Source organism: Drosophila ficusphila, unplaced genomic scaffold (genome assembly GCF_018152265.1).
Source record: "Drosophila ficusphila isolate 14025-0441.05 unplaced genomic scaffold, ASM1815226v1 contig_412, whole genome shotgun sequence".
NCBI classification, from domain to species: Eukaryota; Metazoa; Arthropoda; class Insecta; order Diptera; family Drosophilidae; genus Drosophila; species Drosophila ficusphila.
In genome coordinates, this window is record NW_025064326.1 from 3,722,518 (window position 1) to 3,744,132 (window position 21,615).

General features: G+C 40.9%; 2 protein-coding genes across 2 annotated transcripts; one reads left to right on the forward strand and one right to left on the reverse strand.

Moving 5' to 3' along the window:
* The first annotated feature begins 312 nt into the window (after positions 1-312).
* LOC108094108 (putative gustatory receptor 22b) lies at positions 313-1,197 on the forward strand. Its single transcript, XM_017194530.2, has 3 exons — positions 313-645; positions 736-987; positions 1,045-1,197. Exons 1-3 carry the CDS (start codon positions 313-315, stop codon positions 1,195-1,197), a joined length of 738 nt encoding a protein of 245 aa, XP_017050019.1.
* A 4,245-nt stretch (positions 1,198-5,442) lies between these two features.
* LOC108094136 (gustatory receptor for bitter taste 22e) lies at positions 5,443-6,671 on the reverse strand. Its single transcript, XM_017194557.1, has 2 exons — positions 5,655-6,671; positions 5,443-5,595 (listed from the first exon to the last, which is right to left on the reverse strand). Exons 1-2 carry the CDS (start codon positions 6,669-6,671, stop codon positions 5,443-5,445), a joined length of 1,170 nt encoding a protein of 389 aa, XP_017050046.1.
* Between the last annotated feature and the right edge of the window lie 14,944 nt (positions 6,672-21,615).

Below are 21,615 nucleotides of genomic sequence, written 5' to 3' on the forward strand. Positions count from 1 at the left end.
GAGTTTCGTCATCGGTTGGCATTGATTATCCTGAAGACGACTCTGTATGGATCCTGGGTACTTGGACTATTTCCGTTCACCTTTGACTCCCGAAAACGTCGAGTAAGGCGCTCGCGATTGCTCCAATTCTATGGATTGTTTCTGAATTGTTTTCTGCTGATCCCACTACTATACTTGGGCTCACAACATTTTGAAAAGAACAGACTAGAAGCCTATAATCGGAGTCTTGTTCTTGAAGTTATCAATATTATATTTAGTTTCGTTAGCAGCGGCTCTGCATTGATTATGCACTTAATGAATTTTTGGGGATGCATGAAAATTCAGCAGATTGCCAATGAACTTTTAGCCCTGGAGTATCAAGACTTTGACGGTCTGAATGAAAAGAATTGTCCCAAGTTCAACAGTTTGCTGATCCAAAAATCTCTGACTATTTTGGGCCAATTGCTGTCTTTTTTGACGGTGAACTACGGAATGCCTGGTAATGAGAATTCCCCAACTGTGGTACTCATTACCCTTGTGATGATCCTGTCCCTCAACATCAGCATAATGCACTTCCATGTTGGGGTTCTGCTGATCTATCGATATCTCTGGCTGATCAACGGACAACTCTTGGAGCTGGCCAGCCAACTGAAAGAGGATCCCACGGTAGACTGCTCCAGAGTCCGCAAATTTCTCTCAGTGTACTGTCACCTCTTGGAGTTAAAAGAGAAATTAGTATCCGCCTTCGAATTCCAGATTACCATACTTCTACTGTCTTGCTTTTCTGGCAATGTTGTGCTCATATATTTCTGGGTTGTGTTCGGAGTTACCTTGCGGACAAATTTGCTCTCTTTGGTGGCTTTTCCGCAGGCTTTTCTGATCAGTGTTTGGGATTTTTGGTTGAGCATTGTCCTATGTGATCTTACCGAGACAACCGGCAATAAAACCTCGACAATTTTAAAGCAATTTACCGATCTCGACCTTAAAGATGTGGAATTAGAGAGAAGTGTGAGTAAATAAACCAAATTATTGTGATCGTAATTAGCTTACATATTCTTTTTATAGCTGAATGAATTCGCAATGTTGTGCAGCCACCAAAAATTCCATTTTCAGTTCATTGGAATGTATTCGTTCAACTACAATGCGGGACACGAAATGGTTATATCAAGTATTTCCTACTTTATTTGCTTGATACAGTTTGATTATATGAACTTGTAAAATTAGTTTGGCTTGTCTTCTTTAAATTTATATGTTTTCGTCTTAAATAAACTTGTAAGTATCCAGGCTTTTAATTAGTGTGGATTTCCCTTAAATCGGTAACTTGGCTTCCCAGAAAGACAGACATGAGATGCAATATTAAGCAGCTGACATCATGGCGATAAAAGCTGATTCACCGGCAGTTGTCGTCAAGTGAATGACTTGCAGTTGGAAAATGTGAGGAAAATCGGAACGGGGCCGCAGGGCATCGGTTGCAGTAAAAGCCAAACTCCTTTTTAGCCAAAAGCTAAGCTCACAGAAACACACAAGTCAAAAGCCTCTGATGTGGTTGTGAAAAGAAGTGCAGCTAAGGCCAACAAATGAACGAGTTTTCTGCTCTCCAGCTGGCTAAGAATGCAGGGACTTCCCTTTTTACTTTTCTGCACTCACAATGGAACTTACCTACAAAGGCAACTTTACGAGCCTTTTTGGTTTTGCTTTTACATAAGAAAAACCTGCAAAATCAAGAAAAAGTGAGACGTAATGCTTTTCATTATTTCCTATCTAATAATTAGAACTTTTAATGCTTTAAACATTTAGTTCTTTGACAGCATTCTATTAGATAGATTTAAGATAATAAAAATGATTAGCTAGTGCTCTGATTAGCTTGATTTATTTTGTTTTCCTGTGAAGACACCTGCGCTTGATTTATGCCGATATCTCTATAGGTTTTATGTATTTCATATTCGACCAGACATCGGCAACATTTGGGCCAAGTTACTGCAGAAAACTACAGCTGACAGGCAACAATTAGGCCAACAGCGCGATGCCGGGGAAAAATCAGACAAAAGATACCCACACACACACACTGGGTCCTTCGTCCTTGGCTGTCAGATTCAGGCCTCTGGTCCTTTTTCGCCTCGTCGAGGGAGACCCCCATTATCTTCGATTATCGAGGGCACAAAGCCAGCAGCGATAACAGGCCCAGCAGCCACACTCGACACAATCGCGTAAATTGATTTTTATTATCCTGTGCAAAGGACTCCCCACCTCCTCGTGGGCATCCTCGAGTTTCTGGCAAATTTCCTGCTCATCTGCACGGCGGGCAAACAAATATAAACTCGAGTGTACACAAGCATTTGATTTATTGCCCTGGCCCAGGACATCCGCCAATTGTTTGGGCCACGTGGCATCCATCCCCCAGATCCTTTTGGATCCTTTGTTTACACAATAAAATTCCAGCAGTGAAGTCAGCATTAGGTCAACATCGCCTCGGCACGGGCGACTCGTCAACGTTTACAGATTATTCGATTCGCTCATTTCGATTTGTGCCAGCTTTCAATATATTTTTATTAAAACGACAGCATCTGGTTATCGGCTCTGCTGAACGAGGCACATTTTCCCTATTTTGCACGGAGGCAGGAAAATTCATAAAAATATTTTCGTTTTATGATGATTTGCCCTGTCAGCAGAAATTGGCTCCAAATGGATTTCGTTTATAGTGATAACTTCGGTTTTTCTTATTTTCGGCTTCATTATTGGGTTATCTTGTTTATTGTATGGCTTTGTTTATTTTGAATCGATGTTAATGATTGCTAAATAGACTTTTAACCTTTTTAAGTATATATGTACTTGGAACTTTGTTAAATTTCTTATTTCAACATTCTTAGTTGACATTAATCTGGTTTCTTTCCCGCTTTATACACATAACCCCCTTTCTTTTATTTTCAAAGGAGATCAAAGCTCTCATTTGTCTTTCTGCCAGCTTCCTCAGCTATTCTTACTATCAATCCCAACTTATTTCCCGGCCAAGTGTAATTAAAGTTTCGCCAAACGAAAATTTCCACAGCTACAATATTTAGTCAGTCTCTCCACTAATTGCCCGGCTTTCCTTGGCTTCCCTCCACCCGCTTTTCTTCTTCCGCTAGTTTCATTTTATCCGAAGACACAAATCGGCTTTGCTCGTCGCTGAATTGTTGTTTAAACTGCCAGCAACTTGCAGCAAATTGGCAATTATTTAATTTCGCCAACTTTTCTGAGCCAAACTTTCGAGCAGAGCGACTCACCCTCGATCGGCTTATATAAATTGGGGGCTCGAGGCCAAAATTATAACGCATTGGCAAACTAATTAAGGCAGTCGACTCGAATCAATGGAACAATTGGCGGGCATTTGTTGTAATTAGGAAAAGGGCTGAGGGCCGCCTTTTCATTAACTGCTTCCCTTGAAGTTCAAAGTCCCCTCTGCACAAACCCTCAAAAGTTTATCAAATTTACTCCTCAATTTGAGGCTGCTGGAAAACATATAAATTTAAATTAAAATCTGCTGATGAACTTTGACCTTTCATTTGCAGCCGTGGGCAATCCTTTTGGGTCATCGAACGACTTCTACCTAAGCAGAGGCAGAAAAAAGTTTCGCCTGTTCCCTAATTACAATAAATGGTCAGTCAGCTCAATTTTGCGGAAAGCCTGGCGGCAAATTTTAATTAATTTACTGAGCAAATTATAAATTGAGGTGGACTTTGGCGGCAGGAAAGTGTGAAGGGATGGAAATAACTTTTATCGGATTTAAGACAAGGAGCTCTGGTCCTTTGAAGTGTCTTATTTTTGGATTTACCAAGTGCAAACTTTTCTCGTAGCCATACACATCCATAAATTAACCATACGTACGTAATCATTTGTGTAATTCGAATGCTTAGCATTTAATGTAGGTGCCCAATAAAATATATGCTCCCCGTCCTGAGTGATTTTTATACTGTCATAAAATAATGGCGAAACGAATAAATATCCTGCAGACAAAAACAGAATAAGAGCGGAAATTATCGATGAGATTTACGAGCCGAGCTCATGAGCATGCGATGGAACATTTCGGCGAACTAATGCGTCCATCAGGATTTTTATGGTGTAAACAAAGCAATGAACAATTTGCGCGCATTCCGGATAAAGCCAATAAATCAAATATATTGGCCAACGCGGACGGGCAGGAAATGTGGCCCGAAACTTTTTGCTGAGCCAACTTGAATGGGAAGCGAAAAAAAAGTGGCCAAGAGGAAAATGGCGGAGCGGAGGGGCGTTGGACTTGGGATAATAAAAATCAATTTACGCACTTTTGCTGCGAGCGACGTGTCCTTTGTAGTTTTTTTTATTGCCCCTGCTCCTGCCAATGTTGTCGATGTCCTTCGGCATTGTCTTGCCCCTCTCGACTTCTAATCGAAGCTAATGTTGGCGTTTGATGGGTGGTGGGTGGCATTGGGTCTTGGCCTGCTCCTGACAGCGGTTGGCCTTTGTCATTAAGTGGCTAAGGGTCAGATTAGCCGAAACCTCAAGTGTTGATTTTTTAACAGCAATTTATCCTTGCACTCAGCAGTTTAATTGCTACTTCCCACAGGGATTTACTTCCTGTGCAGAGAAGCTTGAGCTTTTAAAGTGTATTCGATTTTATGATGTTGCTTTTTAGCTGCTTAAACATCTGATATATTTTTTTACAGAATGAATCCCTTTGGATATATTTAGTTCAAGTGGTTTCTCTAATTTATACGAATTAGCGAGTCGAAAAAAGATAACAACACGCCATTATTTGAGTAAAAAACCCGCAACAAAAGCGGAATTCAGAGCACAATAAATCAGGGAAAGCGAGCAGCCAGAAAGGGAAGTTTGGAAACAGCTGGAAAATCGCAGCCAGGGAAATTAGCGGAGCACACACTGAGCAACACATAAGGGGCGGACAAAGGAAATGCGCCAAAAGCTGGAGCTTTGTGCCACCATTTTATCCACAGCCATTGTTCGCCGGAGAATCCAGCTGCATCCTTAGCCAGCCAAAAAATACAGAATACAGAAGGCACAGAGCTCGTTCATTTGCTGGCCTTAATTGCACTGCTTTTCACAGCCACTCCATTTCTCCGGATCCTTTTGACTTGTGCATGTTCTCTCCGCTTGGCTTTTGCATAGCCCCTCGTTTACGGGGAAAAGCGAAAAGTGGGTGGAAAATACATCTGGTTTTATTGCTGCATTTTTACCCCCGATGTCCTGCGGCCGTGTTCCCGTTCTCTCAGCTGAAAAGTCAACAGGGCTTTCACTTAGACACGACTCCTTGTAAGCCCGGGGACATATCCTACTTGCTCGGCCACCCCTCTTAGAATCCCCTGACATCTTGAGCTGTCACTCGTAAGTCCTGCGAGCTCCCCTCTCAAGGACCCTCGGCTCCAGACGACACAAAGAAGTGCGAACCAATTAGAGGACTCTTCCAGCTGCTGTTTTAATATGCATTCTTCACAGGTTCCAAAAATCAAACTGAATGAGGAACAGCAAGTACAGGAAACTGGCGATGGCCATCCGAAATCCCATCTCGTAGTTCACGTAAAACAAGCCACAATGTCGAAACTTGGGCCTTTGATGACTGCAGAAAAGGGCAAAGTCGGTTATCTAAGGGGGAAAAAATATCTTCAAACTCAAAATAATCAACATAAAGTAGTTAGACTTACGCTCCTCTCAAGTTTCTCATCCAGGTGTTCGAAATCATTGAACAATTTAAGAATGGACGACGTTTGTCTTCCTGTTCTTTCCATCAACTCACAAACTTCAATGCTGAGCCAGAAGTCTATCACATTGATTAACACTGCTTGGCAAAAGATTAACGTTTTTAAGTCCGGTTTGTTGTGTAGACTGATGGTGTAGATGATGAAGAAGTAAATGGCCATAATGTTGGCCAGTAGAAAGTTGACTATCACCCAGACCATTTGATAGTCGTAGATGTCAATCAATCGATTACTGATGCTCAAAAGGCGATGGTAAAGATTCAGCAGATAGTCTATTCTGGCTGACTCCACAGTTTCTCCATTTGCCAAATTATTTACGAGCCTGAGTAGCTCCCTATTGACGATCCACACGAATCGATAGACGAAAAGCACTGCCAGGTGAAAATGTGAGGCTCCCAGGAGGACAACAAGTAACAATGTGCAAATGCTAGTCACTCCCAAGAGAAACTGGCGACTGTAATTCGGAGACATTCCCAGGTCCAAAATCAACATGGAGATGAATTCCAGAGCCACCGAGCCGCCTTTGTACAGGATAAACCGATCGAAGCCGCGGCACTCCTCCAAAGGATAATGCCGGAAGTGGCGATGCTGGAGGTCCATCAGTTCGTTCAGAATGTTTGCTACATCCCCGGCCTTCCAAAACCCTCTCAGCAGCACCAAGGACACCATCGAAAGGCTCTGGATGTCGTGGATTCGGTTGACCAGCTCCGCCAGTGCGTTCCTATGGAACAGCTCCACCTTCATCGGCGTTTCGCTCTCCGTGTCATTGAAGACCACCAGCAGGAAGAGGGCCGCATTCAGGATTAAGCCATACGCAATTAGCCACTTGGAGCGGTGCAACTTCCGCGTCCAGCTGTCGTATGTGAAGGGGAACACGCCCAGGATCCACGACCCGTAAAGGGCACCCTTCAAAGTGAGGTCCGTCAACCTCTGGCGGAAGCCACTTCCGCTCGGGCGGAACATTCCGGACCGGAGAATCAACCTCAAATGGCCGAGAGTGGAGTGGCCGAGACGAGTGCCAGCTGCGATAAGGTTCGTCGGTCGGAAGAACAAATGTTTTCCGGCTTTGTTGGGGGCACTGCTGATGAAAGGATTAATTAATGTACATGTACTGACCAACAAACATAATCCCAACCCAACACAGAAAAAAAAACTTATGCGCTTGAGTCCAAAGATTCAGTAACTCCAAAAAATATTTAATCATAAATATATTTATAAAATTAAATAAACATGCTTATACAACGCAGGTTTTCTTTTAGTTTTTAATGAATTTAATACTTTAGCATATGGAAACCCACTTTTGCACTTGTTTTTTGATTAGTGTACAATCGTTTCATAGGCTCAGTGTGCTCATAACGCAAGCAACATTTGCAGCGATTAAATCATTTAATTAATTGGATGGACATGGAGTTCAACTTCAGTTGAAGTTTTCCGCCCCCAATTTTCCCGGGGCGGTTGTTGGGTCATTCCTGATGGCAGGCTCTTAAAAATAATTTCGAGAGGCCAAAAGGAAACCTGAAAACGTCCTCGAGAGCGGCCTCTCATTGTAACTCAAGCGAAATCGGTGAAAGGCATCGAGTGCGATAATATCCCCGGCATATTTCACTTCACATCTGGAGAGTTCTCCTGGAGATTAAAGGGGAGTACGAGTGCTCGAATTGGGGGGAAATCCGCTCGAGAGGCCTTGCTGATAGCCTGCATTGCTTCGGACATTTTCCGGAGTTGTGCAAATGAAATTTCATTCAATTAGTGTGGCAGACGACAAGACTCATGCCCCAATGAGCTGCTGAAATATGAGCGGGCAATCCGATAAGTGGGCGAGAATGTGGGGAATAATAATCGATGTCCAGTCAGGCGATTTAGTCCTTCTATTTTCAGATAGATGCTCGGACCTCTGATTGATTAGGCTCAAGTGATGCCTGAGACAGCCAATAACCGAGTTATCTCCACCGAAGCGGCATCTCTCTGTCGGACACATTTTCCCCAGACATCCAAGTATTTTTACCTTTCCCCGAAATGTTGGCAACAAACTTTCGAAATGGTTCCAACTTGCTTTCCCAGCGCGGCTGCAGTTTTTGACACTGTTGCAAAGTTAACACTTCTCCGTTCCTCTTTGGCAGTTATGTCATCTGGTAAACTTTTAGCTGCTGTCACCTGTAAAAGCCATTTTCGCCGGAACTTTCCCTGTTTTTCCCCTTTTATTATTAGTGCCCTTTTGACACTTTTTAAAGTGTGTTTATGGGAAAACCCTAGTGGACACTAAGGAGCTCTTTTTTCCAATTTTCCGTTTACAAATAAAAGTTTTGACACTTGAGAAGCTGGCACCTGAATTGAACCGCTCTCGAAGCCGAATTTAATGTATTTTCTAGACTTTTGCTTGTAAGTTCCCAAGCAGATTCATTCCATTATCAAACCGCATTCTCACAACAATTGAGAGCAGCTTGCCGCATGCTCGGTGTGTACATTGTGGGTCCTTTTGGGAAATTCGCTACACAGTTTGCAATTAGAATTATTGAAGCAGTTCTCGACACAATTGTAGTTTGAATTTTTAATTGCTGACCACAGCAAACAAACGGACAGTAAACAGAGGGCAACAAAGCAGAACACCAAAAGTCCTTTTAGGTGTTCGGACATCCTGTGGCTCATCCAATTTGCATGACTAAACGAAGCTCCTTTCTCTCCTCTTTAGAGGAAAGTGACTGCAGTTCGACCTAAATAAAACACAAAATAAAACAAAAAATGATTGCAGAAAATCAAGAAGACATACTTTCAATTGCTGTATAAGTTTATCTTTATTCTGTGAAGGTTTTAAGTTCTTGTAAGTTTGTTAATTTCTCGTCATAAGGATCCACTCCCCTGGAGTGGATATATTTTCATTAAAAATATACAACAAGAATCAACGCTCAAAAACAAAAATTTAAAAGTTATCTGCCATTGTTCATACGCCACGTGATCCGCGTTCAAGTTAGTCGCCTGCAATTAAGCAACGGAATTCGTATTTTTAAGGCAACTGGAATAATTTGAGGCTAAAAAGGATTCTCTTTGCCAACAAAAACCCTCCAAAAAGAGGCTTTAATAGGAAGATAGGATGGGGGTGTAGAAAATCAACGCAAAACGAGTTAATTAGGCAAATTAAATTAGGAATGGTTGAGGAAAGTTGAAATGGAAAAGTGGCTGCTTGAAGTGCCTATTTTTAAAAGGTTTGTGATTTTTTGTGCCCTTCTGCTTAACATTTTTGTTTTGGTTTGACTTAAGCAAAGTAGATCAAGGCCTATAATAACAAATGGCCTAAAAAATATCAACAAAAAAGATTTGCCCATTATGAATTTATTTTTAATCCAAAAAGCGAAAGTAATACGCAATGAAATGTCGTGCCCTTAACCTTTTTCTCGGGATTATTGAAAATGTTTTCCCTCATTGCTGTCATGTCTTGTTTGGCCATTATCCCGACTGCCTTTCGTGTCTGCTGATATCCTTCGCCATGTCGTTGTTATCCTTATTTCTCTGATGGGGCAAAGTTTAATGTTTCACTTGAAAAGGATTCGCGTTGCCTACGGGGAAACTTTGCTGGCAAGTCGCTTAAACCAAATGGATACTGTCCCAAAGGGGTGGAAAAATAAAAATGTATGTTCCGAGATTTAAGTATGCAAACTAAGGATTAGATTCTTAACCCGAAGATAAGTTTTCATGGTTCAAGGCGATCAAATCTCATTTTAAATGAAATCGTTGCACCAATTTAGCACATCAAAGAAAAACAAACAGCAACGCCCACTTCTGACACTCCCCCTCAGCAAATGAAGTGCAAAATGGTGGAAAATATTTGCACTACAAAGTAGCAAGAGAAAAACAAACGAGAGAAGGAAAAAATACTTTTGCAGTTGCAAATATTCATTCCGCGATAAGGAGAAAAAGCCAGAAAAAGTGTGGAAAATTCGTGAAAAAAAAAACTTTGAGTAAATATTTATGAAATATTTTTGCAGATTCTGCAGATCAAATCAAATTGCTGTCAGCGAAAATGGCGTGATTTATTTGGCAAAATTGTGGGCGAACTTTTCGAGCTGTTTACTTGTCAAAGGATTGCAAGGCAATCACTGCGGATGTTTACCTTTTGTTTTGCTTATCTAATAAAGTGCAATTCTGGCAGCAGACAATGCAATTTGCCGGCATATTTATATACTTTGATAAACTCTTATAAGCTTGTGGGAAAATGCAAGGAACCTTTGCCTTTTGCCTTGAAAAACTTTCAAAGGAGCAAAGTGTTCATAGAGCGGAAAAGAGAGCTCTGCTGCAGTGTAATAAATTGCAAATTTCAGGGCGGAAATTGAAAATTTATTGGCAAAAAAAGATTGCGGATACCCGAATGTCTCTTTTTATACACGTTACCTGCAACGTATACCCATTAGAGTCTTCGTTGAAAAGAAGGACTTGCTCCCGGTGAAGAATATATTCTTAATCGGGATCTCAGACGAGTCGATCTATGTCTGCTTGCCTGCCTGTTATTTGTACGCAGCGCAAGTTGGTTACATTTTTGTGCCACGCCCACGATTACTTTTACCTCCTCCAGCCCATAGGGCGTTTCAGCCCTGCTGTCTGTATTGATTTTATTAAGTTTCAACATTTTCACACCTTTTCTTTAACTGAGTAATGGGTATCTGATAGTCGGGTCACTCGACCATTATGTTCTCTCTCTTGCTTTTATTCTAATTTCTGAAGTTTTCTTGGAGAGATCCCTTAGCGACAGAGAATTAATGATCCTGGCTGTCGGTTACAAAGTGACAACATTTTGCATCGCAATCGGAGGAAACAACTTCTTCCCTTTTTTCGCTTTCCTATGAGAAACATTAAAAATTTGTTTTCCCGTTTTCTTGGGGCTGAGTTTTCGCAATGTTTTTCATTTTCCTTTTGCTCATTTTTCATGCCCTCTTTGGAGCGCCACAAAGTATGCAACACATGCAGCTGAAGTTTCCGCAAAAAGTTTGCTTTTCCCGCCACTCCTTCGCTTCTTATAATAAGTTTCGCTTAGCGTTTCCCTCTTCCGTTCCCGCTTAGTGCATTTTTCACCTTTTATCATTATTTCTTGGCTCATTTTCTGAGCTTTCCCCATCGAGAAGTGACCCGACTTCATTTTTGGGGGAGATGATTGCTTTGGTCTATGCAAAGGGTCTCAATTTGGGTTCACGTATCCATTAGACGCTCCCTACCCTCGTGTACTCCTCAGATGCGCATAAAGTGTTTTGCAGATAATAAAAATTGGCAAACGACGAAGAATTTATGCGCTGTGAAAACTCGTAAATTTTCAATGTGCTCCGAGATAAAAATCGGCAATGAAAACGTAGAGACAGAAAATCCGCCAGCTGAATTCAGCCTGTTGTTCTTTAGGAAAAAGTTTTATGATTCCTAAATCTCCTGGGCGGAGTTCAAATATGTAGCAAAACGCATGGAAAAGGTCAATGATTGGACTATAAGTCTTTAATAAATTTTCTTTAATCGTAAACAAAAGTTACCTCGGTTAACTTTTATCTATCCTAATGATTTTAATTTAGTACATTCCCGAGAGCCATTTTCCTTCGAAAACTTTTTTAATTTCCGGGGCAATAAATTTGCAGGAAATATCTTCAGTTCTAGTGAAAATTGCCATAGATAAACACAAATCGAAGCTTCCATTTCTGCCCTGCTCTTTGTTTATTTAAACACAATTAACAGGCGACGAGAAAACGTAAAAGTTAAAGACAAAGAGAGACAGAGTGAGCTGAAGCATGAAATCAACTTCAAGGGAAAACATCTACGAAAAGATAAATAAATTAAATGAAAATAAAATACGAGAGAGGAGAGTCGGAACTGGCATTTTAATCGATGCAAAGGTCATTCAGGGTCAGCAAAGAAAATTCTTCAACAGAAGAAGGGAGATCGGAATTAATAGCCGGGAAAACTTAATTTTACGATGGTGGGTTTCTCGCGGGGGTCTTAAAGGGGAATCAAATTCTCCTGCCGAATGAAAATCATTGTCAATTATTTTTTTCCAGCCTCATCTTATGCTTTCTTGGATAAAAGCTTACTATAAAAGTAATTACTTGCTTAACAGCGCAGTTAAATGTTAAAGTAGCAGCGGTATTTTCCTATTGGAATATTAGTTAACTTATATTGATTTCCTTCATGAAATAAGCAAAACAAAAAGAAGATTCTTTCCTCTTTTAAAAGCCCAGAAGAAGCATAATAAACTCTTGAGGACAGGCATTCTCATCTTCATTTTCCATGCACTGTTTGGCCTTTTAGCTCGCAGCTTTTCCATTCAGTAAACTAAATGTCCCTTTCTACTTTTTTATAGTCATGTGTGTATGTGTGTGTCATGTGAAGCAGGATGTGTCTTAGTGTGAGTGTGTGTGCTGCCATCAAGTTCATAAAAATATCTGCCATAATTGCAGCTAAGTCAGCAAATGTTGACTGCTGTCCTGTCACCCGTCCCTTTCCCCCTCCTCCTTCCCTCTCTTTCTCCTTCTACTTCTGTTTCTCCTTCCCCTTTCCATCGCATTTGCGGTTCTTTTCTTGTTTTCCAGTTCTCGTCTAGCCGCATTTTCCTTTTTGTTGCGTTTCCCTTTGGCTAAATATGAAATTAAAGGATTCAGGAAGACAGGGAAGTGGAGCTAGAAGACAGATACAGGATATGGGAAGGGAGATCCTGAAAGGGAGCACTTAGTTTTATCCTCGCACATTCAGAGTTGCTCAATGTGGCGAGAACGAAAATGAGGCTGTGGGAACCCTAGGTTCCTTTTATACGGAGAAGGCTTTCCATAAAGACTTTCTGGAGTGGAAGTTAGTAACTTCTTAGTCACATAGTAACTCCCTGCATTTCCCTTAATACCAGATTTGTATCTACATTTGGCCCACTTTCAATTAGGTGGAACTCAGTTGCCCCAAAATGCAAATTCGAATGGCAGGCAATAAAAGTCACTCACCAGTTGTAAACAACACAAATGTACGGCAAGGCAGTGTCCTTAGTCCTCTTATATTTTCCCCATTTGTAACCCCTTTCATCACTATCATTTTTTTGCTTCCACTGTCTTTAAGCCAGCTGAATAAAGAGTTGACAAGGAAAAACATGAACATGAACTTTTTCCTTTCCCGATTCCAACATTTTTCTCTGTTTTCCGAGGGTTTTTATTAAGCGTCATCAAAGTGGGCGGATTGAGGGCGTGGCTGATTGCAGCAACAACTGAAGGGGAAAATGCAGAGGGAAAGAGATTTGAATATCTCCGCAGCTGGATTTCCCGTCCTTTTACTTTGTTGCATTTCCTTTTCGGCAAGGAAAACTTTCTTTGTTTTTGCAACAAATTGCGGCAGTTTGCATTGCCCTTTGCATTGGCTTTGCTTTCATTTCTGTTATTTTCCATATATATTCTTTCTCCTCATTTGGCTGTGCTGAAATACTTTCCCTAAGCAAAGTTTTCCACATTTTTATTCCGGGCACAGATTTCTTGGATTTTATATAAAAAACACATTGATAATTGACAGCTTCATTTTCCACTTTCCGTTTACCGAATCAAATGAAGCGCAACATTTGATTGTTTGATTCCCCTCGTTAACTTTGTTTACATTTTCCAGCGATTTCCATTTGGTTTCCTCTTGAGTATGATTGGCGTATGCCTCGTTAGTCAGCAAAGTAAATTTGTGGTGTCTGTCACTGATGGGAAATGTTTTAACCGCTTTTTGCAAATTACGACTCATATTCATGACATTAAATATTATTTTATGCACTTTGATTTTAATTTTTTCACCCAAACTGATGATGTCCTGGTTCCATTTTATTCTCCTTCATCTCTTCCAGCTTCCATTTCCTATCTAACCATCCACTTTTCCACAGATACCCCCTTTAGATTCAAAAATGGCTTTCGTTTATCATATTTTTACATGACTTGCCATCCCCGAATTTCCATTAGAAATTCCACTCTAAATTCCGCTCATTTGCGTAGTCATATGAACTTATTCAGGGGTCAATTTTGCTTTACTAAATTACTTAAGTTTTGAGTTTGCTTGGCATGTTTTTCGATAAGTAACAAAAAGTTATGAAACGAGCGTCCTGACCCTAGGTTAATTTGATTGCAACAGTTGGTCTTGACATCATCCTTCACGATTCACCAATCAATCATTTTATCCTTTTACTCCGAGTAAATCGAAACTTTTATTTCTTCATTAATACAACTCGAATCGATTCTGAAATGTCCTTGCCCACGGATGACATTTCACTTTACATATCCTTACTCTTCCCCACTTAAATTTCTTTCATTTCTGGTGACGTGTTTTTCGTTTATTTTGTTTTCCTCTTTTAATTGAACGAAGAGAAGATTTTAACGAATTTATCGATGGCAGGATGGCGTTTCCCAGGATCCACCGCCCCCCTTCAGTTAAGAGGGCATGGTCGGTTGCCTTGTAACATATTTTATGCATGCCTCAATGGGCGTTCACTGAACAATGTGTGAGGGAATCGGGGAGTGGCAGATGTCTCTATCGCGATTCCCCGGATTGTTCAGCTGGGCAAGTAGCTTGCTAGAGAACCGGAGGAAAGATAAGGGAACAGTTTTATCCGTATGCAAATGGATCCTCTTCCCTATTGTTGAGTTTTTCCCTTGCTCGTGGGATGTTAACCACGTGGAACATAAACAGCGGCAGCAAGTGCATATCCTGCTCCTTCAGAGATTCCCCTCGGCTTCATCCACCAATAAATCATGCAACACCTTCGACCCATTTCCGAGCATTCAACTGTCGCACAATTGAGAGCAGGGCACTGAGAACGTGACTCCAGAGGTTGCAACTTGGCTTTCCCTGGCCTCCGGTTGAGTTCCCTGTGCCCCGACAACTGAGATACTCGTGTTTCCCACAGCATTAGCATCTCAAACAAGGCGAAACATTCAAATTGATGTGACCCCAAGATGAGGAGAAGCTAAGGTGTTCATCTCCATTTAAGCGAACAGCAGGACCTCCACTAGTGATGCATTGGGGTCAGGAGAAGCTCGCGAGAAGCGGAGGAATATCTTCATCCGCCCAACAAAAGCCAAAAACAGCGGATAAGTGGGGTAGTGTAGCACAAGAATTTCCACTCTACTCGAGTGTTTCCATTTGCATTTGTAGGCCACAGGAATTCCAAAGCTGGTTTTCTGGTTTTTCCATCTAACCCCTGATCATCGAACCCCCTTTTTGTGATAGATGATGCAGCCTGATTCTGTTGCTGGCACCCGTTTAAAATTCCGCTCACGCAGGACATCAGCTTGGACCCCATCCCACTGCTCCACTGCTCCTGATTCCGGCTCCGTCCTTCGGCAACGAGTTGCGGTGGCCATGGGTGCAGCTAAGGGGGTTCGAATCGGGGAAAACGGGTGGAAAAACACGGAGCAGTTGCAATTTGGGGCTCGGCTCGGCTCACATTGTCAGCACTTTCATTATTGCCCGCATTTTAAACCCAAAAGAGGTAAAAGGCGAGCAGGTTTAGTAGAGCTGGTGAAAAGGGGGCGTGGCAGTGCATCTAAGTTCAGTTCATTGGAGAGAGTTTTTCCACATCACTCGATAAAGTTCCGATGAGGCAGCAAACAAAGCATTTTTCAAGTGTTTTTATCCAGTTTCAGGCTTTTCCTGAATCCCATGGCAACCAAAAGGAGATGAAATCCGATTTGGATAAAAGAGATTGAAAAGGCTTTAATACTATAATGTACATTAAAGAAAAGTCCCATATGATTAACCTGGTTTAAAGATAAGTGCTTCGCTGTTTCTATTAATGTGATTTAAACACTCTCTTCCAACTTCCCTTACTTACTTTTTAACGAGACGCTTTTTTCACGTCTCCCTTACAGCTCTAAATTCCATTACTCATACGCAACGTTGTCCACACTCGTCTGCCCCACTTGTCTTTTTCATCCGACTGGGGAAATGCTTTTAGTGCCGCTTTCGGAATTTTTAATGAGTTCACAGTCCGAGACAAGTTCGGACACAGATTAGAGGAATGCTTTCCTTCACTTTTAAAACGGTCAAGGTTCCATTCCGACCTTGAACTTACACATGAAGAAACTCAAATGGAAACCGCACTGAGAAAGCATTTCCTTTCCTCTTTCTCTCTGAAATGAGAACATTCTGCAATAGGGAAATCCGCTCCACCTCCACCTCCTATATATATTTTGACCTCCATCTGCTCACTAATTTAGCTTTGTCCGCAGGATTCCGTGCAAATTTCCTCCTCTGCGAAACCGAAACAAATAAATTTTGTGGGCGTGGCATGTCAGGAGGACTGTTTCGAAAAGTGCAACCATCACAAATTGCCAGTGAAAACTTTGTGTCAAGGCCTTTAAACCAATTAAGTATTTGTCGTTTGGCCAAGTTCGTAATTGGTTTAAAGTGTGTGAAGTGCGGAAAAGTGTGGCACAGGAACGAGGTATCCTTGTCGAACGTTTGTGGTTTGGAATGGGGACCCCCAAAAAGTGTCACCAACAAAGCCAAAATAGGCAACCAGAAAGCAATTGACCCAGAAATCCATCTGCTACCCACCCCTTAACTTTTTTACCCTCAAATCGAAGCCAAAACAGAACGGGAAATCGATAAAGGAGAGAAGTGTGGGAAAACCAAAGGACCAAGGATGATGCTTGTTTCCTTGGTCAACAAATGTTGCCAGACTTTGTCAACATGCTGAGCGGAAAATTCTCTCTTCGCTGGAGAGTTTCCCTCAGATAATTCTCATGAAAAGCTTTCGCTCTCTTTTGAAATTCTGGTGCCATAATTTAAAGACCAACATCCGTTTGGGGGCGACAATTTGGGGGAGGTCAGTAGTCCTTAGTCCTTTCTCAGCAGACAGTCCTTCGACGTGGTCGAAAGTCTTATTATTCATGTCAACGACGTGCACATTTAAAATGAAAGGAAAGGAAAGGACGAAGGATACTGGGAGGTTATCCACCCGGGACACCCGAATTTAAATTTATTTGTCCGGGAGGATGGCTAACTTCTGTGAATGTATTTGCATTGCGAGAGCAGCAAACAAAAGTCTCAATTTAAATATCAATTAGAATATTTATCGAGGAAAGAGAAAGAGGATGGGCGAAGCAGATCGTGCCATCAATCAATGTTCGAATTGGAAATAAATGTATACGAAGGAGATGCTTGAGTTCCATCCTGATTCATGGTGGCAGAATCCTCTTTTTGGGAAAGAAGAGATTTTCTTTAAGTGGTGATGAAGATGGAGGAGTTTTGTCTGAGCTCTTGGGCAAACTTTTAATTGATTTGTGTGGTGGGAAAACTTTTCTCTCCGTCTTTTCTCCATATCTGTTAATTTGTTTGCCACAGAATAAGAGAAACAAGGAAAACAAACAAGAATCAACAGATAAGCAGAATGAATAACTCCCCATTTTCAAATTTATTTCTCCGAGAAATATTTCCGGAAAATTAAAGAAAAACCACGGAAAAACTGCAAAGCAAACAAACCTTTGTGGTTAAAGAATTCCGCAAAGCAAACAGAATATTCGATTGAAATATCTGATCAACCCAAAAGGAGTTAAGCTATTCAGGATTAGTTTGTCTAACAACAATTCGATATATTGGCAAACTTTGCAACGCAAAAATCTGACATATTCTCATTTGTAGTTGTTTTAATCTAAGCTTGCTAAAACCCAAACTTTTGTAACTTTTAATTGTTTTTCAAGTCCTGCAGTCATGTAAATTAATTAAATAATTGTATTTAATATTTTTCCCCATCCTTTCCTTTGCAAAAAGTTTGGCTTTGGGCTGGCTACAAAAAATGAGTAACTTTCAGCTTGATTGTTAGCCGAAGTTTTTCATCCTTCACTGAGATGTACGTACAAAAATATTTTTGTTTGTATTTCATATTATTTACAGCATGAAAAGATGAAAGAGCTTAAACTTTTTATTCAAAAATTACCATTATGTTAAGCTATTTATGTTTTTTTGGTATATTCTAAAAAAGGATACAGATGTTTACACTGACACATTTTTTTTACAATTTTGAAGAATTTCCATTTTAGTTACATTATTTTTGACCCCTGTCACTTGTTTTTATGAATCACATACCCAGATATACCAAAAAACACAAGAAAACAATGCAGTTAAATGCAATGCAAATAAAAACAATAAAAAGTTCACGATAAATGAAAACAAAGTCCGCAATAAATTTTCTGCAATCCGATTCCGTTTGGCACTCACATTTATAAATAGGTTTTCTCTCCTTCCGATTTCAGGTCGTGGCACAGTTTTTCCTGGCAACAAATGTTGTAGGAGCTCCGCCAAAAAACAGTCCACTTCTGTTTAATTATGAAATGCAAGCAGAGTAAGTGAAAGAAAAGTGAGGGAAAGGGGCAGCAGTTTTCCATTGTTTGCAGTGGCGAGACTTTTCATCCTCCTTCATCCAGCTTTCAGTTTGGCCACAATTCTGCCGAGGAAAACTTCCGTGGGTCCTGCAGTCAGTTTTCCTTTGCTTTGACTTATTGAAGCCTCCAGGTGGGCGGGGAAAGCGGTGAGAAGGGGCGGGGCAGCTGTCAATCCCTTGACTTCATGTCTCGCGTTTTTCCGGGAGAAAGGAGAAAGCGGAGAGCGGCGATGAAGGACCCATTTAAGGCCTCAGTCAGAGGAACACCCATCGTAATTGCTTTTGTATGCTGAGCGGTTGGCTTACAACGCTGAAGGGAGACAAGGAAACTAAGCTGGGGGAAGTGAGAAAGGAATAAAGGGGGAAAGAGACAAGGATACTTATTTTCAGCCACCGAATAATTTGAAAGAACCAGAAAAGCCACAGAAAAGGAAGCTAAAAATTTCCGCTGAGAGGAAAGTAACACACATTAAATCACACATATAAGCACACATATTAACACAAAGGGAAAGAGACGGAGAGATAGAAAAAGAAGGAGAGGGGGAGATGCCACAGAAAAAGTTGTATTAAATTACGAGCCTGTGGCGAAATAAATTTGAAAGAATGAAAATTCAAATAATGCGAGCCGTATTCTCATAAAACCGCAACTGTGTGTTATGCACTGGAAAATATCAGGCTGAAGAAAATATGAGGTAAGAGGATATTAGGACACTGCTAATATACAATACAATTTTTGAAGAGATTTTCTTGGAATCGGAGTTGGGTGAGTTTATCATTATTCTCAAGTGAAATATTTCAGAAAAATGTATTTTTTTTTTTGTAAACATTATTGCCAGTGTTGATGCGTTTTAGTGTGGGTGGTATTCAAAATACGCTACCCACTTCACCAGAAATTGTTTCCATTTACACGATGCTTGAGCATCCAGAGGAACCTTCTATTTCACCCACACTTCCACCTCCCCCTCCCCCGCTTTCTCCATTTCTCCGCGGGTAATTTCTCTTCTCCATGAATGCGAGTCCAAACGGAGAATGCTGAATGTCTCTGTGGACCAACTTTGCTCATCAGTCCGCGTAATTTCGCGGTGCAAGTTCCAAATTTGTCAGTGGTCCAGGAATTATGTGGCTCAGTTCCACTTCCTCCTGATGTCCTCCCTTCTTCTTCTTTTTCTTCTTCAGGAATCCAAGAATTTGGCTGAGGAACTGCCTTCGGCCGAAACAATCTGCTCAGGTGAAAGGGAGGAGGGAACTTATAGAAGTTATCATATTCTGGCTTCCTTTGGGAAACAAATTAGTTTTTTATGTGGCTTCACTTCCATGTTATGTTAGTTAACTTTAGTTCGAAGCAAAGTTTTCAAATGAAATTAAGTAAAGGTTAGAAATACCCGACAGTTTGAGGCACATCTCAGTCGAAAGGATAAAAGAAGTCTTTATGTAACGATAATTAATTTATAAATTTACTTTGTGGGCTTGCCAATCCATTGGCATTCCTCCTTGTCCACTGATAATTTACTTGATTTCTAATTTGTGTTTGCATTTCAATATTTCCATATTCCTTATTACTTTTTGCCTTGCTTTTGCCCATTTTGTCATCCGGTTTTGGCCCACATTCGGTAGCCAAGATTTTCGTTTACCCCCTTCTCCTAGTAAATATTGTAAATTATTTTGGCAAAAAGCCAGCCATCTGAATTTGGAATTCAGAAACGAATTAAATTGGCAAGCTCAATGGCTTGTCCTGCTTTTCTCCACTTCTGAAGGACATTCTCAGCCTTTGCCTTCTTTTAATTTCGTTGAAATGTCGCGTGCATCTCGACTCGGCTCTTCTTTCCCTCAGGGAAGAATCGACCATAATAAAGTCGCCTCAGTCTGGAGAAAGGCCTTTCTTTTTGGGTGAAAAGGGGGAAAATGCCGGAGGGGAGGAGCGTGGTTGTGGCATGCAAAATTTGTAGTTTCTGCCTGGTCTCGGTTTCGCTTCTTTTATCGCAGCTCTCGTTTTTTTTTTTTTTTTTTTGGCTCAAAATGGTTTACGGCTACGTGAGGAGAAAATTTGGGGAAGCGAGCATGTGTGTCTCTGTCTCCTTCTCTCTCGTATCCCCGTCTCTTTTCCACTCTTAGCATATTGACAGTGGGATTGGAAAATACGCATTCAAAATACGAGAGCGACACCAAATATTCACTTGGCGAATTGACTTAAGACCATTCTTCTCCGCTCGCTTTTCTCTTTTATCCTGCTCACGATTTTCCCGCTTGTGTTTGCTGACGTTTTCCGATTCCTTTGTTTTTCCAGCGTAGAGTTGCGGGAAATCGAGGGGGAGGAGAATGTATGGCATTGAGTCACGTGCCAATTCATCGATGAAGAGGATGTTGATGAAAAATCATCTTCATTGACGTCCTTGGGATTCCTTCGCACTCGTGAGTTGGGATACCAAATGCCCTAAAACTATTATTCAGAACTTAAAGAGATAACCAACACAAAACCATACGAGTAGAAGAAGTTAAAAGATGATAAAAGTCGTTCTTAAATTCATTCTCCTTTCGATTCAGTGGCTTACCGAATAATCGATTAAAAACAAACAAAACCCCCAGGCGAATTGGAAAATCGGCTAAGAATTGTGACAGGATATTGTCGGAATCGCATTGGTAAGCGTCGGAAAAACCTAGATGAAAAGCTGCCAAATATGCCAAAATGAAATCCGAGCAGTGACACTGAAATCGATCAATTTAAATTGAAGCCTGCGGCCAACGAAATTGGGCTTGCTTTCATTTGTCTCCGTCAAACAAAAAAAATCCACTGGATTCTAAACACAACACTAGTATTAAAGCTGTCATTTCTGTTTTCCACGTATCCATTTCAATTTCCATTTCCCAATGCCACGCCCTCACCCGCATCGCCGCCCGCAGTGTTTGTTCCTATAATTTGTTGATTAAATAGCTCAGTCGCGGATATAGGGGTATATATCATCGGGGAAAGGGGGCGATTCGGTGGGCGAGTGGTCGCTGCAGCAGGTTTAAATTATTTACCGATGGCCACAAATGAAATGTTCCTATTTCCCGGCTTTCCCTCCCTGTATCTCTGTATAATTTCTGCTGGTTTTTGGCATTTTCCAATTAATTCGGAAATTGTTTTTCCCATTTGTATCTGCACTCCTCTTCTCATTAACGTTACTTGTGTTTTGCAGCTGCATTTGTGTTTTGGCTTTTGTTTAATGTTGATTCTAAATGACCACTAATTTGTTTTTGGTTTGGTTTAACTACAAATAAAAGTTATAGAGTACAACCTGATTGTTTGCTGAGCTCATATATATTGTACTAGTTTTTTAAATGGTATTCCGGCAAAAGCATGTTTCTTTAATTTTATTTAAGGTAACTCCATGGAAGGTCTTGTCACTTACTTTTTGTGGTAAATTACAAACCAGACAGTGAATAATTTCCTACAATTTAAGGAGCGTTTCAGACATCCACCTACCTTTTATCATCCGCCTTTGCATTCCTTGACATTTAACTCTCGTCTGTTTCCATTCCATTTAACTTTTGTCTTTTTCCCAATTACAAATTCAT

Bases quoted from the DNA above. Each gene is read 5' to 3' on its own strand.
- LOC108094108 (XM_017194530.2), top strand. From the start codon at position 313: ATGAAAATTCAGCAGATTGCCAATGAACTTTTAGCCCTGGAGTATCAA. The intron at 646-735 runs GTAGACTGCTCC...TTCGAATTCCAG, and splicing joins AACTGAAAGAGGATCCCACG to ATTACCATACTTCTACTGTC. The intron at 988-1,044 runs GTGAGTAAATAA...TTCTTTTTATAG, and splicing joins ATGTGGAATTAGAGAGAAGT to CTGAATGAATTCGCAATGTT.
- LOC108094136 (XM_017194557.1), bottom strand. From the start codon at position 6,671: ATGTTCCGCCCGAGCGGAAGTGGCTTCCGCCAGAGGTTGACGGACCTC. The intron at 5,596-5,654 runs GTAAGTCTAACT...TTTCCCCCTTAG, and splicing joins ATGAGAAACTTGAGAGGAGC to ATAACCGACTTTGCCCTTTT.